The 16,198-nt window shown below is 40.8% G+C and overlaps 1 protein-coding gene across 8 annotated transcripts in view; it reads right to left on the bottom strand.

The window, feature by feature from the left end:
• Positions 1-15,530, bottom strand: part of SRD5A2 (steroid 5 alpha-reductase 2) — a 48,973-nt gene extending 33,443 nt beyond the window's left edge. For 3 of the 8 annotated variants that reach the window (XR_011255756.1, XR_011255757.1, XM_069583633.1), the window contains exon 1: positions 15,122-15,484. Coding sequence is in view for 5 of the 8 variants with exons in the window: in XM_069583633.1 (XP_069439734.1) it covers positions 15,122-15,402 (281 nt within the window). In the remaining 3 variants the exon portion in view is untranslated. Of the gene's footprint in view, positions 1-15,121 lie in introns of all 8 variants that reach the window. The other 5 variants (XR_011255755.1, XM_069583629.1, XM_069583630.1 and 2 more) reach the window with 3 other exon arrangements.
• Positions 15,531-16,198: the final 668 nt, after the last annotated feature.

Below are 16,198 nucleotides of genomic sequence, written 5' to 3'. Positions count from 1 at the left end.
CTCTTCCTGCCCGCAATCCCTCCCAGCATCAAAGTCTTTTCCAATGAGTCAACTCTTCACATGAGGTGGCCAAAGTACTGGAGTTTCAGCTTTAGCATCATTCTTTCCAAAGAAATCCCAGGGCTGATCTCCTTCAGAATGGACTGGTTGGATCTCCTTGCAGTCCAAGGGACTCTCAAGAGTCTTCTCCAACACCACAGTTCAAAAGCATCAATTCTTCGGTGCTCAGCCTCCTTCACAGTCCAACTCTCACATCCATACATGACTACTGAACCTTAGTCGGCAAAGTAATGTCTCTACTTTCGAATATGTTATCTAGGTTGGTCATAACTTTTCTTCCAAGGAGTAAGCATCTTTTAATTTCATGGCTGCAGTCACCATCTGCAGTGGCAGATAAAGAGTAGTCAGTGACTCAAGATTTCCTGTTACCTTTCCTTGGAATTTTTGAAAATTGCTTGGAATTCTTTACCTAGCTCTCTGGAGATACACTGCTTTAAACCAAAGAAAATACTTGAATGATAGGATTTCAGACATATTTCAAGGCTGCAGAAAGAATTATTGGGGCAGATGTGTTTTTGATACCAATCAGATTGTGTTTACATAGGCTTATTCTGTCAATGCACCCTGATGTCCTGAGAAGAAGGTATTTATTCTGAGTGTGTGTGTGTGTGTGTGTGTGTGTGTGTGTGTGTGTTACTATTGTTAGGCCAGTGAGCAATATGAAGCTCACAGAGGTGTGGTAGTTTTCCTAAGGCCACACAGTTACAAAGGGACAGCAGAAATGAGATTTAAAAGAAGGTCTTCTGCTTCAAAACAACTCGCTCATTTCTAACTGGAAAGGAAAATTAAGATCAAAATATCCAATTGGAAAAAAATTCCACATGCCCTTCAAAAGAATCCATGTTTGGTTTTTTAGTCATTTTAGTCCAACGATCTTGTTGCGTCTCTGGTAGTCATTCGTTGGCATCTGTCACCCAACATTCATTCTTCCTCCTTAGGTAACTACCCTGGTTCTCCACCAGGGACCCACTTCCTTCCCATCTTACTCTGTGAAAAGGTTCATTCTCAGCCAATCAGAACAAGGATAACCCTACTACACTGGCTATATCAGAGACGGGCATATAAACTCCAATAAGGTTTGGCTTATGATTTTTCTAAAACTCTTCTTTTCCACATGCCCTGGATCTGAGAGGATGTGCTTAGTCGCTCAGTCATGTCCAACTCTTTGTGACCCCATGGAGGATATACACTCTTAGATGCTGCAGTTGTCTTGTTACCACCAAATGACAGCCTTTCTGAAAACAGAGCCAGTAAAAGAAGTAGAACCAACAGCTGCAGAGAGAAACCAGATCGTGATGGTATCTTTGGAACCACTAAATCAATCTGGACCTGAAGTTAGAATTTTCCAGTCATGAAAGGTAATTAATTCAGATTTTACTTAAACCTACTTGAATTTTCTGTCACTTGAAACTGAAAGAGTCCTGATTAATACAACACCACACTGTTCTCTTGTAAAATGAGCATCGAACTTTTCCATATTTAAAGCCAGAATTGGTGAAGGTTTTGAGTTGCATTTGATCATAAAACAGAGTTTCCCCAAAGTTATTTTCTTGGAGCAGAACTCACCAAGAGGCCTTTCCTTGTAGGAGCCTTTCTGAACGCCAAAGAGCATTAGGCCAACCAGTCCTCTGAGCCCTTGGCCTACTTCCCCAAGTGCTTCCCAAGAAATGATGAACAGTCACTTGTCTATAGACTCAGATGATACCTATTAATGTGAGTAATGGTTTTGGACATCTTAGAGAGTGGGAAGTACAGGTCAAATGCAAAAGTGACTAAATTCAGAATGAGTCCGTGGTGCATGCCATCCAAGCTTACGTTTAATTATGGACCTTGAGTTGTGGTTTGAATGCTGGCCCCCAAAATATGTTTATGCCGTACTCCCCAGAATTTGTGACTATTACTTCATTATAGCAAAAGCGTGAATATTCTTACATGGCAAACGATGAGATTAAATTAAGGATCTTGAGAAGATGAAGTTATCCTGGATAATCTGAATAGACGCTAAATGCTGTCACACGTATCCTTACACAAGAAAGGAGCAGAAGAGAGGAAAGATATACAGAGAAAAAGGCAATGGGAAGATAGAACATAGATAAGCCAAGAAATGTAGGCAACTGCTGAAGCTTAACGAGCCAAGGAAGGATCTCCCTTTAGAGATTCCACAGGGAACCCAGCTGACGCCTTCTGGCCTCCAAAAGGACAAGAGAGAAAAATTTCAGACTTCTGGCCTCCAGAATGATGACAGAAAAAATTTCTGTTGTTTTAAGCCATCCAGTTTGTGGTAATTTATTATAGCAACTACAGGGAACTAGTCACCTTGTTAGATGACTAATTTCAGTTCAGACATCCTATAAGGGAACTGCCAGCAAAGAACCACATACAACTAATATTTATACAGCACTTACTATGCTCCAGGTACTATTCTAAGTACTTTGCACATATTAATTCATTTAATCTTTACAGCAACACTAGGAGATAAGTAATATTGTAATTATCCTCTGTGCAGATGAAGAAACTAAGGCACAGTGAGATTAAATTAGCCCCAATTGGTACAGCTATGAAATATCACAGTTGAGATCCAAGTCCAGAGGGAACTATTTTCAGAGTTTATGTTCTTGAGCACTTTGCTCTATTGCATTCACTGTACGAAAAAATGCCAGTTTCACGGGGATTTGTCTACATTGGAGGCTCTCACCTTTGGTTGCATATTCAAATCACCCAATGCTAAAGGTGAAGAGGCACATTGAAGATAAATAACTCAGGATCAAGGGCATAGGATTGGGAGCCTCAGCAGCACTTAAGAATCGCCCCAGATGACTCCAACATATAGCCAGGGTTAAAAACCACTGAGTTCATACCTCCAATGGCAAATTTAACAAACTTTTCAAATTGGCAGTGACCAGATGTTTGGTTTCTCCAAATGTACACATAGAGAAATTAGAGTATTTTTTAAGGGCCTCAATTCAATAAAACTACTTTTTTCCCCCTGCAGTAGAATGGTTGATCATTTTTCATAAGGGTTGTACCATGGAAAAACTCCAGAACAGATAGATTCCATTGTCAACCTCTTGCAAATGTCATCTGGTGTGAATTATCTGGTGGTCATGATCCAATAGATATATTAAAATTATGAAAAATGTTGAGATGACCAGCTCATGAAGACCTAAAACAGTATACCATTTTTAAGTTTCCTGTTTATATTGTCTGTTAATATTTTTGTCCTGGGTAGTATTGAGAGAACTTGGAATTGCTCATTCATTCAATTTTCCTCTTTCTTTCTGCCTCTACATCAAAATAGAAGTTCAGTCTGAATAGCCAATTAATTACCAAAGTTTTAAGAAACTGAGGATTCTTCTGAGTGATGGAATGAGTAATCATCATTGAGGTACAACCTCCTACAAGAGACAGGCTACAGACCACTGACCCTATTCATTTATTTGTTTGTTTGTTCCTAAGATCAAGATCTTAGTGTACTAATAGACCCAGATGGATCTCTTGACCTGAGTAACTAATCAATTAATTTGAATAACTAGTTTATCTCTTCTTTTTAAGTTGACAGGTTTGGTGTGTGTTTTGGCATTGTGTAAACACACCTGCTCAGCCACTCATGATAAATGACCATGACCAAAATAACAAATTGTAAATTGTGACATTGGGTGGTTTTCACCTTGAAGTACAAAGTTCAGCAAGCTTACCAAGTTAAGCTAAGGACAAGACATGTTCACTGTCGGACACAAATACATCATTTCTCTAAGCTACAACTTTGTATCCTATATTTCTCGTTGTTTGCAAAAACAAAACTGTGGTTTTCTAATTCTAGTTGTTTGACTTTACACTGTAGCCCAGTTTTATAGGGATTCTGATGTCATTCCGAATGGTCCAGCAATAGAGCCCATCACCACCAGCCAGAATGAAAAGATACATGGGACACTGGGTAGAGTACTCAACAAGGCCTTGGATCAGAGGAGAGAATTAATTAGCTCTTGCACTAGCACTCTTCTAGAAGTACCTAGAAAATCAGATCAAGATCTGAAAGGGCCAAATTACTTCAAAGGAACTTAACTGCACCCCAGAACAAAGCTCAAGAATATTTATAGGAATACAAAAATATGCAATAGCCAGCAAGGTACAATGTGCCGAGCTGTACTTAGTTGCTCAGTCATGACTCTTTCTGACTCAGTGCACCAAGCTCCTCTGTCCAGATTACCAGGCATGCAAAGAAGCAGGAAAACGCAGATGTTAGAATTACCAGACAATGACATTAAAACTGCTATTATAATTGTATTTCATATGTATGTAAAATTAAGTAAAGACATAGAAAATAGCAAAAAAGGCCAAAATCGAACTCCTAAACATGGAAACTGCAATGTCTGAGATTGGAAACAGGATTAACAATACATAAGATATCACAGAATAAAAGACTGTACACTTGAAGAAATAGCAACAGAAACTATCCAAAAGAAACACACCGAAAAAAAATCTTAAAAAATGATAAAAGCATCAGTGATCTGTAAGACAGTTTCATAAAAGAGGAAAACGATCAGGGAAAAGACAGGTTTCTTTTTGGAAATGATGTAAGCAAGATAACAGTGGAGCAACATATTTACAGTACTGAAAGTAAATAGCTGCAATCTAGAATGTTATATCTAGAATTATATACCTTCAGAAATAAAGGAGATATAAAGACATTTTCAGATATTCAAAATATGAAAAAAAACTGTCCTAAAAAATTAAATTCTTCAGGCAAAAGAAAAAATAAGATAGAAATATAGATCAACATTCAAAAGTAAACATCATAAATGGCAAATACGTGATTTTATCATTTAAATACCTTTAAAAGATAATTGACTGTTTAAACAAAAATAAGAGCAATATGTTGAAGATTCTTATGGCGTGTGTGGAAGTAAAACAAATACAACAGCATAAAGGTCAACAGGGGAGAAATGGAAGTATATTATTTCATATTCCTATACATGAAGTAGTGTAATATCACTTGAAAGTAAATGGTGATATAAAATGGAATAAAATAACACTCAATTCAAAAGATGGAAGATAGAGGGAAAATATGAACAAATAACAGAGAGACAAATAGAAACAAATATCAATATGATGGATTTCAACCAAACTACAAAAATCTCTGCTTTTAATTGGAAGGACTGATGCTGAAGTTGAAGCTCCAATACTTTGGCCACCTGATATGAAGAGCCGACTCATTAGAAAATTCCTGATGCTGGGAAAGACTGAAGGCAGGAGGAGAAGGGGATGACAGAGGACAAGATGGTTGGATGACATCACCAACTCACTGGATATGAGTTTGAGCAAGCTCCAGGAGATGGTGAAGGACAGGGAAGCCTGGTGTGCTGCAGTCCATGGGGTCACAAAGAGTCAGACACAGTTGAACGACTGAGCAATAGAACAACAACTTTAAACACAACTCCATTTTAAGGAATCTTCAATACCCTAACTCAAAGGGTCAAAATGAAAGATGACAATTTTAGAAGTTAGTGATGTCATAGTGGCTTAGTGGGGGAGATCACGTAGTGGTGACTTTCCCCTCAAAGCAATGCTTATTTGTAGAAAGATCTTTCCTTTTGATTTATCATTTTATCAAAGCATAGTTGATTTAGAGTGTTGTGTTAATTTCTGCTGTACCACAAAATGACTCAGTTATACACATATATATTCTTTTCCATTATGGTTTATCACAAGATATTGCTTATATTAATAGTTTCTTGTGCTATACAGTAGGACCTTGTGTTTATCCATTCTTGTAGAAATGTCTTGATCTCTACTGGCATTTAACTATATAGCTAGCAAGGTAACTTAAAATCTCATGATGTCAGTATTATTCCTTCTATTCGGTATAGTTCTGCTGCTGCTGCTAAGTCGCTTCAGTCGTGTCCGACTCTGTGTGATGCCATAGATGGCAGCCCACCAGGCTCCCCCATCCCTGGGATTCTCCAGGCAAGAACACTGGAGTGGGCTGCCATTTCCTTCTCCAGTGCATGAAAGTGAAAAGTGAAAGTGAAGTAGCTCGGTCGTGTCTGACTCTCAGTGACCCCATGGACTGCAGCCTTCCAGGTTCCTCCGTCCATGGGATTTTCCAGGCAAGAGTACTGGAGTGGGGTGCCATTGCCTTCTCCGATTACATATTAGGTATAGTGAGAGTTATACCATTAAACACTTTGAAAATATTACATACAAATCTATAAACCAAAATTATCAGCTATTCATATCACTTTAATTAATATATTAATTCATAAGTGTTGATAGGGATTTCTCAGAGCATATTCATTTTGCACTATTTCTTCACTAAATGACCTTATACATTATACTTATTTTCATCAGACACAGATCCAAGACACAGATTTGAAGTATACATAATATTCAATCATATTAGTTACAATCAGCCCTTGATAGTACAGCATTTAAGTAACTTCCAGTATTCTACAGTTGTGAACCATAACACCATAATTTTATGTAAATTGTTTCTTTCTTTTGGACTATTTCCCTTGAGTATCCTCCCCAAGTGAAATTTCTGGGGGAAGAAAGTGAACAGCTATTCAGCTACTGTTAAACATTGCCTCACAGAAAGTCTAAACAATTGTCAGTGACACAAAACCACACATACACACAGTTTTTTCATAGGTCTACTTATAGTTTTTTTAATCTTCATTGAGATATAATTAACAATCAACTGCACATATTTAGAGCATGCAGTTTGATAAATTTTAAAACAGTCATGACATCAAAATAATGAACATATCATCTCCACCAAAATTTTGTTCATCCTCCTCGTAATCTCACCCTTCTGTCTCTCCCTTTGTCCCCAGGAAATCACTGATGTCCTTCATGTTCCGTAGATGAGTTTGGATTTCACAGAGTTGTATACAAATGGAGTCGTAAAGCATACACTCTCTTTTTGCTTGGCTTCTTTACCCATAATAATTATTCTGAGCTTCATCCTTGTAGCTCACATCAATAGTTCATTCATTTTTATGATGGAGTACTATTCGATTATTTGGCTATACCAGTTTGTTTACTCATTTACTTTTTGATGGACGTTTGGGTGGTTTCCAGTTTTTGGCTACTACAAATAAAGCTGCTAGAAACATTTGTATACAAGTCTTTGTGTCAACATATGCTTCTATGTTGCTTGGAAAAAGAGCTAGCAATGGAATGGGCAGGTCACATGGTATGTTTATATTTAACTGTTTAAGAGACTTCAAAATGTTTTCCAAAGAGATTGCCATTTCACATTCCTATCAACAATGTATAAGTGTTCTAGTCTTCCACATCCTCAGTAGCACTTGGTACATTTAGTCTTTTTAATGTAGCCATTCTAATGGAAACATACTGGTATCCCATTGTAGTTTGATTAGCATTTCCCTAATGACTAATGTCATGTGACATCACATGTGATGTGAGATGTGAGATTGTATGTGTATGTGTATGTGTATGTATGTGAGAGTTGGACCATAAAGAAAGCTGAGCACTGAAGAATTGATGCTTTTGAACTGTGGTGTCAGAGAAGACTCTTGAGAGTCCCTTGGACTGCAAGGAGATCCAACCAGTCCATCCTAAAGGAAATCAGTCCTAAATATTCATTGGAAGGACTGATACTAAAGCTGAAACTCCAATATTTTGGCCTCCTGATGCAAAGAACTGAATCACTGGAAAAGACCCTGATGCTGGGAAAGATTGAAGGCAGGAGGAAAAGGGGATGACAGAGGACAAGATGGGTGGATGGCATCACCAACTCAAAGGACATGAGTTTGAGTAAACTCTGGCAGCTAGCGATGGACAGGGAGGCCTGGTGTGCTGCAGTCCATGGGGTTGCAAAGAATCAGACACGACTGAGTGACTGAACTGAACTGAACTGAATGACTAATGATGTTGAGCATCTTTCCCTGTTTGTATTTGCCGTTCATATGTTTTCTTTAGCAGAGTATTTGTTCATATCATGAGGTGCAGGAGCAATTTCATTAGAGAAAGAAAAGTATTTTTAACAATTGGTACTGGAACAATCGGCTATCCATATGCAAAAGAAAGAACTTTGATTCATATTTCTAACCCTATATAAAAATTAACTCAAAATAGGTCATAGACAAAAATGTAGAACCTGAAGCAATAAATCTTTTGTAAGAAAATAAGAGAAAATCTATGTGACCTTAGACTAGATAAAGGTTTCTTAGATCTAATTGCATGAAAAGAAATAGAAAAACTGGACTTCATCAAAATTAAGAACCTCTGTTTTTCAAAAGATACAGTTAAGAGAATGAAAAAAGAAAAGTCATGCAGACCAGGAGAAACTAATTTCAAAGCACATATTTGGTAAAGAACTTGTATCTAGAATATATAAGAATTTTCAAAATTCAATAACAAGAAAACAAAGGACCTAACACACTAGGATTTAGATTTGTTTATCAGATAGGGAACTTTTAGTAAGTAAAGAACATTCACTGGGAGACTGAAGTGAGACCAAGCAGTGCTGTTGAAAGAGGATAGATAGAGGCAGGAGCAAGAAACAAAGAATGCACACAGAAAAGGATTTGGGATTTTTCACTGTCAAATAGGAAAACTGTCAAAAGCAAATGGCCTTACTTTCTTCACAGTAACTTTTAGGATCAGCCTTGACAACATGAAGTAAGTATAACGGGAGAATCTTGAAAATAGTCCAGAACTGATTTAAGGCTTGGATAGTAGGATCAGATATTATGGCATGATAAAAGAGAGATTTGATATTAAAAAGAGGAGACGTATTCTAAGCTGGAGCACACATGGCACATAGGGCAATTTTAAGTCCTAGGTTACCAAACAGCCCCCTTTCCCTGACTGAACGTCTCATTCCCACTCACAAACCTGGGAATAGACCATCCTTTAAGGACCAGCTAAGTGCTTGCTCATCACTCCCCTTCACTCCCACCAATCACCACAATCAGGCAGAGCACAATTATTTGTGAAACCACATTAATAACAGCAATTGTCTCAAGGACAAAATGAGATAACTGATATAAAACACATAACATAATTCCAGGAACACCCGGAGCTCAATAAATGTTGGTTTCTCCTTCCTTTATCCCCCTTCCATAACCAAATGGAAGGCAAATTGCACTGCTGGCCCCGGTTCAGAGGGTTTTAAAATTTAGAGCTCCTATGCTAAGCTGAGTCTCCTCAAAGGCTGTTGGGTTGAGCACAGCAACTTTTTAAACATCTTGAATCCAGCCTTTGATATCCCCATTGCCATATGTGGCAAGGAGTCAAAAAGCAAGATGGGAAGGGCCCCAGGTTCCAGAACCAACTTGCCAGGCTCTGGCAAAAATCAATAGGCAGACAATTTTCGTGGTCTACCTGGTAACAGAAAACACTCATGTTCCCCCTCATGCTTACTGAGGGCTCTTCAGTTGAGTATCCCTCCTGGCCTTTCCACTCCCCCTCACGTATTTCCTCTCAGGAAAGGAGGAATAAATGATAAATTTGAAAGCAGGACCTCTCAAGGAATGTTTGCAGCTCAGGCCTTCTCTCATTCTGCTGTCTTTCCAGAACAGGCACTCCTGCGTAAGGCCTGTGGTAGTTAGCCATCGTTGTTGCTGAGTATTTCTGAGGGGCAGTGTTAAGATCCAAAATGGAAACCATGTTGCCCCAAACCAGCTTTACCACTAATAAGGGTGGTAATTTGTCTCTAGTTGCCTAATTCCTGGGTCTCTTAGTTGACTATGAACCTAGGTGGGGAAGAGGGGTGTCATTATTTATTGGGCTTCCTCAAAACCCACCCACCTATCTGCACACTGAGACAGGCATCAGAGACCTCAGCACGTTCAGCAGCATGACCACATGTCCCTCAATTTGCATTTTCCCACCCGTCCTGGACCTCTCACACTGACACTGCCACCACCAAGCTTTCACACCAGATGGAGTGTCAGACACACTACGATGCATTTTCCTGCCTTCCTACTGGAGGGCAAGGACCAGCTAGTGTACTTCTTTTGTGTGTTCCCCCTAGGGCCCAGCACAGTTCTGAGCTAGTGGAACTCTGAAAAAGAATTTGGAGACCCAGGTTCAAGCCCCTCTCTGCCCCTTCCTCACCATGTAACTTCATACACATCACTTCACCAATAAGGATCGCTGTTTCCTTATCATGATTGTTCTTTTAAGTGACATTAAATTGACTTAAAACGAGTAAGAAGTTGGTCCCTTCTTCAATGTGATAAAAGTGGTCACGATCTCTAAACCTTGTTTACATCTCTGGCAAACATGGCTGTATATGTTTCAGATGTGCTTATGATGTCACCCCATTTAGAATGTAAACTCCAAGGCTCCTACTATTTCCCACAAAGGTTCAAATAAAGGACTCAGAACCCAGGAATCCTCAGAAAATGAGATTTACTACCAAATTCCGATTAAAAGGTAGCAGAATTTTCCTAGACTCTGTCCACTGCTTTTATACAGGATTTAACACAATTTTATGATATAATTTAACAGAGAACTAAATGTAAAGCTATGCTACTCATGATTTTCTTAAGGAAGGACTGGCAAAATACGACCCATAGGCCAAATACAGCCCACTACCTGTTTTTGTAAATGAAGTTTTACTGGCACATTACCACAGTCACTTCTCTACATACTGTCTGTGTTTTCATGCTACAATAGCAGAGTTGAGTACCTACTGTAGCAGAGATTTTATGACTGCAAAGCCTCAAATAGCTACCATCTAGCTTTTCTACAGAAAAAGCTTGCTGACCCCCATTTTAAAGAATCTCTCAGTTAATCTTAATTGATCCAAATTATGCCTCATGAATGTCCTTAACACACGATTAAGTGACCACAAGAATTCAGTTTATTCCATGCAGGCCTCTCTTCTCAGTGTGTAAAAGGACAGATTTGTTAAGATGGTTTCCAATGTCCACATTAATCATCATTCTGATTTTCAGCCAATAACTAATTTCCTTCACGAGGTTTGATTACTTCTGGATATTTGAGACGTGTCCAGGTCATGAGATTGGAGAGGCACTGACAGGGCACAGGAGACTCAAGTCCCAGTCCCTTCTTTGCCCCTAACTGACTAAACTCTGTGGTCCTCTGCTTCTATGAAATGAGGAGCCTGGACAAACGTGACATTTCTTTAAAACAGAGAATTAGGATCAAGTGTGTGAAGTGCCTCAGGGAAGGCCACCCTGGCTGCTGTGAAAGCCCAAGAAATGGTACCACATCTTGATTTACAAAAGGAGAAAGGACTCAGAGAAGGCTTCTTGGAGGAAGTGATGATTTGAGTCTTGAAGGATGGAGGATTCATGCCCTGGAGGATGAACTGAACAATCAAGCAAAAAGACCTTTTACTGAAGCCCTCATTGTACTTGGCTGAATAGAAAACATCATTAGTTTCAGCATCTAAACTACAGAAAAGTTCTCTCCAAATTCAAATAGATTCTAACGTGTGCATTACCCTCTGCTTCTGGACATGCCTCATGGAAGGTCAAATTGCCATCAACTTTTTACAAAATAGTCACCTTTTTTTGAAAAGAGATTTTTCTTTTTCATCTAAGCACCAAGCTCACACCCAAGTCTTGAAAAAACTTCAGCTTCCCCCAGGCTTAGGTGGTATGATGACTATTGCATGAAACACCATGGCAAGTTGAGAAAATGATCAATCAGGGATTAGGGGTAAAGTATCGTTTCAGGCTATAATCAAGGTCAACAAGAGGTGAGAAAATTCTGACTTTAAACAACTTTAGATGTGGGATTAGGCAACATGCTTACACAGCAGTCATTTTCATGTAGCTAAACCATCCAAATATCTACAACAATAGATTCTGAAGGGAAGAGAATGATCTGAGTTGACCTGGCCATGCAATCTCAGCAATGATTCCTAAGTAATTGCTAGCTCTCCCACATTTCTGACTGCCTTTACTGATGTCAGAAGAGTTCATTCATGCATTCAACAAATTTTAGTGACTACCAGCTACGTACCAGCACTTTCTACACGAAGACACAGCCATGAACAAACGAGACAAACACCTATGCCCTCGTGAAATTCACATTATAGTATGTCATCCTTGTATGGAGAAAGGTACAAAGAGTTTCACCTTCTATCCTATGGGACATATTGCTTTCTGAATAGTCCCCAAAGGACATTTTGCAGAAGAGTCTAAGCCACAGATAATCCAGCCTTCTTGTGAACACTTTTTCCTCCATCATATTCTCTGTACCATAGCTATGCAAAGGACAGGATAAAACCAAGACAGTCTGGAGCTTTTTTTTTTAATGTGCCCCCACTATCAACCCAAATGACTTTTAAAACTTAAAGCCAAAATACTCATATCTTTGAACCACTTCTGGGAATCCTGGCTGAAAGAATGGTCCTGACTTCTGAAAAAATATTAGGTGCCAAAATGTACATCATAGCCTTATTTAACCTAGCCTAAACAAAAAGACAAATTGTCCCATTTAATAAAATGTTTATGTAAAAATTATTTACATTATTTTAAAAACTATAAATTAATGGATAGATAAATGATTGTTTTTAGGATAAGTGAAGTAACAAGCAACCACTAAGATGATATTTATAAAGATTCTGTGATAATGTGGGAAATTTTTATTATGGACAGTACTCAGGTAGAACTAAAATCTATATATATTCAATATAGCAAGCATGCATAAAAATCTACCAAGAAAAATTAAAGCCTTGATGGAAATGTCCCAAAACATTAACAATTAATGTACTCAGGTGCTGAAATTATTGAAATTTTTCTACTTTTGTACTTTTCATAATTTCTATTCATTACTTTTATAACTTAAAAACTAACTTTAAACCTAAATATAGTTTTTTAAAAGGCAAGAACAAGACAGCAAGAACAAATATAAAACAGTTTATTGTGGTAGCTAAGAGCCTGAGCTCTGGATTCAAACTCCATGGACCTAAATCCTAGCTCCCTGGTTACTGTGTGACCTTGGGCAAGTTATTTAATCATTTTTTGGCCCCAGTTTCCCACCTGCAGAATGGAGGTGATAATAGAACTTCCTTAATGGGCTGGCATGAGGACTATAGATAACTCAAATAGTGCTTGGAGAAACCCCTTGTGAGCACTCAAAATGATAACAGATTCAATAGTCCAGTGGATTCAAACAAAGAGTTCACACAAGGGGAATGATGTACAAAACATCACATCTTCATTCCTTAGGGACAACTCATTCACCCAGAGTTGTGTTTTCAGTGGGAATTTTCCTGCAGGCAGACTTAGTCCCCAGATCCTTTACTTACATTTTAAATTTCCCCTGAATAAGATGAACAGTATGTCGATATTCATCTTATGAGTAATTACTTCCTTGGTTCTTTTAATGTACTTGTCATAATTTATTAAGGAAAAGTACTTTTTGGCTTTAAAAACAAGTCTAAAATTCTTTGTTAAAAGGATTGTCGAAAACACTAAGCTTTACTGCAAGATGAAACGAATTCATAAAAATATTGTTTATGGTGCTAAAAGTAACTTTCTGATAAAAATCACATTTTTTCTGTTAAATATGCTTTCAGAAAACAAGCGAAATAAAAAACTGGTCTCTAACCTTCTGCATCTAATGTCTTTCTTTCTGTGCAAATTAAACCACTTAAATCTGGGTAAAATAAAATCCAAAAAGGACAACCATTTATAAAATGGTTGCTTGGCAATAATTATTAAAAGAGTGAGAATTCAGTTAAAATTGCATAAATATTAAATCTGGTTAAGATCCAGAGGATAAGAAGAGGTTATAAGAAAAGACAGTTTAAAACTTGTTCTTCTTCACTTCCTTTTCCCAAAATGAGGCATCACTTTTCCCTTATGATCCATTACGAAAGAGGACGATGCCTTTCAGCTTTGAGACAAATTGTTTACCCTAATGCCTAACCTAGATTTCCTTGATTTTTTGATCCCATAAATTCTCTATTCAAAAAAGGCTGTGCTTCTTGTTCCAGTTCTTGGTTTGGTTTGGCAACTTTTCTCTGTCTATGAATTCTGTTTTCTCCTTGCAGAGTATCTACCCGTTTAACATGGTGGGAAGGTCTTGAGCCACGGAGTTTCGCAGGCTATTTTAAATTGGCTGGGCACTAGCTGTGTCATGTTCATTCAGCCACTTAACCTTAAACAGCCTCAGTTTCTTTGTCTATAAAATGGGCACAGTAAATGCATATCTCACAAGGTTACAACGGGGCTCAATGGGACTGCAGGTGGCAAATGACTAGGCATGGTGGGCAGCTGAATCAAGCGCTTGTTCCTTTCCCTATGAGTCTCTTTTGAGCAGTCATTCGCCAAATCCGGAAATCCCTTGGTTTCTTTCCTTCTTTCCGTCTCAGACCAGAAGGTAAATTTCTCCTGAACTTGGGGGTTTTTTTCATTCAGAAGAACATTAAGTTAACTTCAACTCATTAACACTTATGTACCAGGGGAACATGAAGCGAGTTGGTGGTGAGCGCGCTCCCTTTTCCGTGGGCCCGGAGAAGTGGGACTCCTCAGGCCCGGGGGTTCCCATTGCATCCTCTTTCCCACCATTTAAGTCTGGCTCTGCCCGTCTCCCTGCCGAGATAAGTTGATCCAGAGCCTCTGAGCTACATTTCCTTCCGGAAATGCCAATACTTGGGCTCCCTCAAGACCTCAAGACCAGCCCGCCCGCACCCTGTAAAGGAAAGGCGAAGAAGGAATGAGAAGGGGAGATGGGCAAGACGCCACAGGTAACACGGGATCGCGCGGAATCGGAGAGGTTACCGCTGGGCCAACAGCTCTGCCCAGCTTGAGCTTTCCAGGTCGCCTCCCGCCCCGCTCTTCCTCCAGCGCAGTCGAAGGATACGAAGCAGACCTGAGAAGCGCTCGGAGCGGTGGAGAGCGGAGGCGGCGTCTGCCCGCGATCGCTTCTCCCCCAGCCCGCGTCCGGCCCGCAGCCCCTGCTCTGTCAGACGCTCCCCCGGCCGCGCACTCCTTACAGCCGCCCGCACCTCCCCTCTGCGATCCTCCAGGCGCCCCGCGCGCTGTGCTCCTGGACGCCGGGAGCCTGGCGGTGCGCTCCACTCCGCGCTCTCAAAGGAAAACGCTACCTGTGGAAGTAATGCGCGCAGAAGAGGCCCAGAAGCACAGACGCAGGCGGACCCAAAAGAGAGCTGGGCTGCCCTGCGAGTATCCCCGCGGGCACCGCGAAGGAGGGCAGCTCCTGCAGGAACCAGGCGGCGCGGGCGGGCAGACGGATAGCCACCGGCATCAGGTTCTCCGAGTACTTCCCGTAGCCAGAGGGCTCCGCGAGGTACAGGACCAGTGCCCCCAGGGCGGCCAAAGTGGCACTCCCTGCCAGCACCGGACTCTGCTGGCAGCGAACAGACATTGCTCCGTGTTCCCTGCCGGTGGCGGCTAGCAGCGCAGAAGAGAGTGAGGCCCCCACGGTCCCTTTATGGAGAGCTAGACGCCACCCCGCGTCCGCCCCTTCGGCCTTGGCTCACGCCCCTGCGTCCTACCTCCCATCCCGGTGCGGTCAGCCCTGGCTAGGCTCGCAGCGATGCCCCTTTCGCAAGACTGGCACTTTGGGAAGCAGCCAGGCGGAGAATGGACGAAGGCTTTCGTGGAGCCATCGTCGTGTCCTGGGCCCTTCTATTAGCCCATTTTAGCGCCTTCGCCCTCTAGCGCGCCCTCTCATCGTCTGCCACCCTTCTCAGCTTCTAGGTGCCCTTTGAAGATTTGTTCTTCACCCATCAACCTCTGAAGCTGCAACTTCTGAGACTAGGAAATAAGAGAAAAACACAGGTACGAGTTAGCCAGGGTGATTCTGTGGCCGTAACACACACTGTGTGGTCGCCACGCAACCCCCACCCACTGACCATCAGCAGCAGGGTCTCCCCAGCTCCTCCGGTTCTGTGTGCTCCTTCGTTCTGCTTCCGCTCAGCCCTGCACCCTTCCCTCGACCCTGGGCCCAGCATCCGGCACGTCCTGCATCCCCCAGGCTTTCTGTGTCTCGGAGCCACGTTCCTCGGTTAGTGAACCCTCCGCACCGCCTTGCCCCCAGATAGTTACCAGCCTCTCCCCATCTCTACTGCCTCCGCGGTCTTTCTGCATTAAAGAGGCCAGTCTCTCATCTAATGTGGATGAATCGAGTTCCACATAATGTTGCCATTCGAAGGGCAACT

This window comes from Ovis canadensis, chromosome 3 (assembly GCF_042477335.2).
Source record: "Ovis canadensis isolate MfBH-ARS-UI-01 breed Bighorn chromosome 3, ARS-UI_OviCan_v2, whole genome shotgun sequence".
Taxonomy (NCBI): Eukaryota; Metazoa; Chordata; class Mammalia; order Artiodactyla; family Bovidae; genus Ovis; species Ovis canadensis.
The sequence above is the reverse complement of the archived record's forward strand: the minus strand, read 5'-3'. Positions and strand labels throughout refer to the sequence as shown.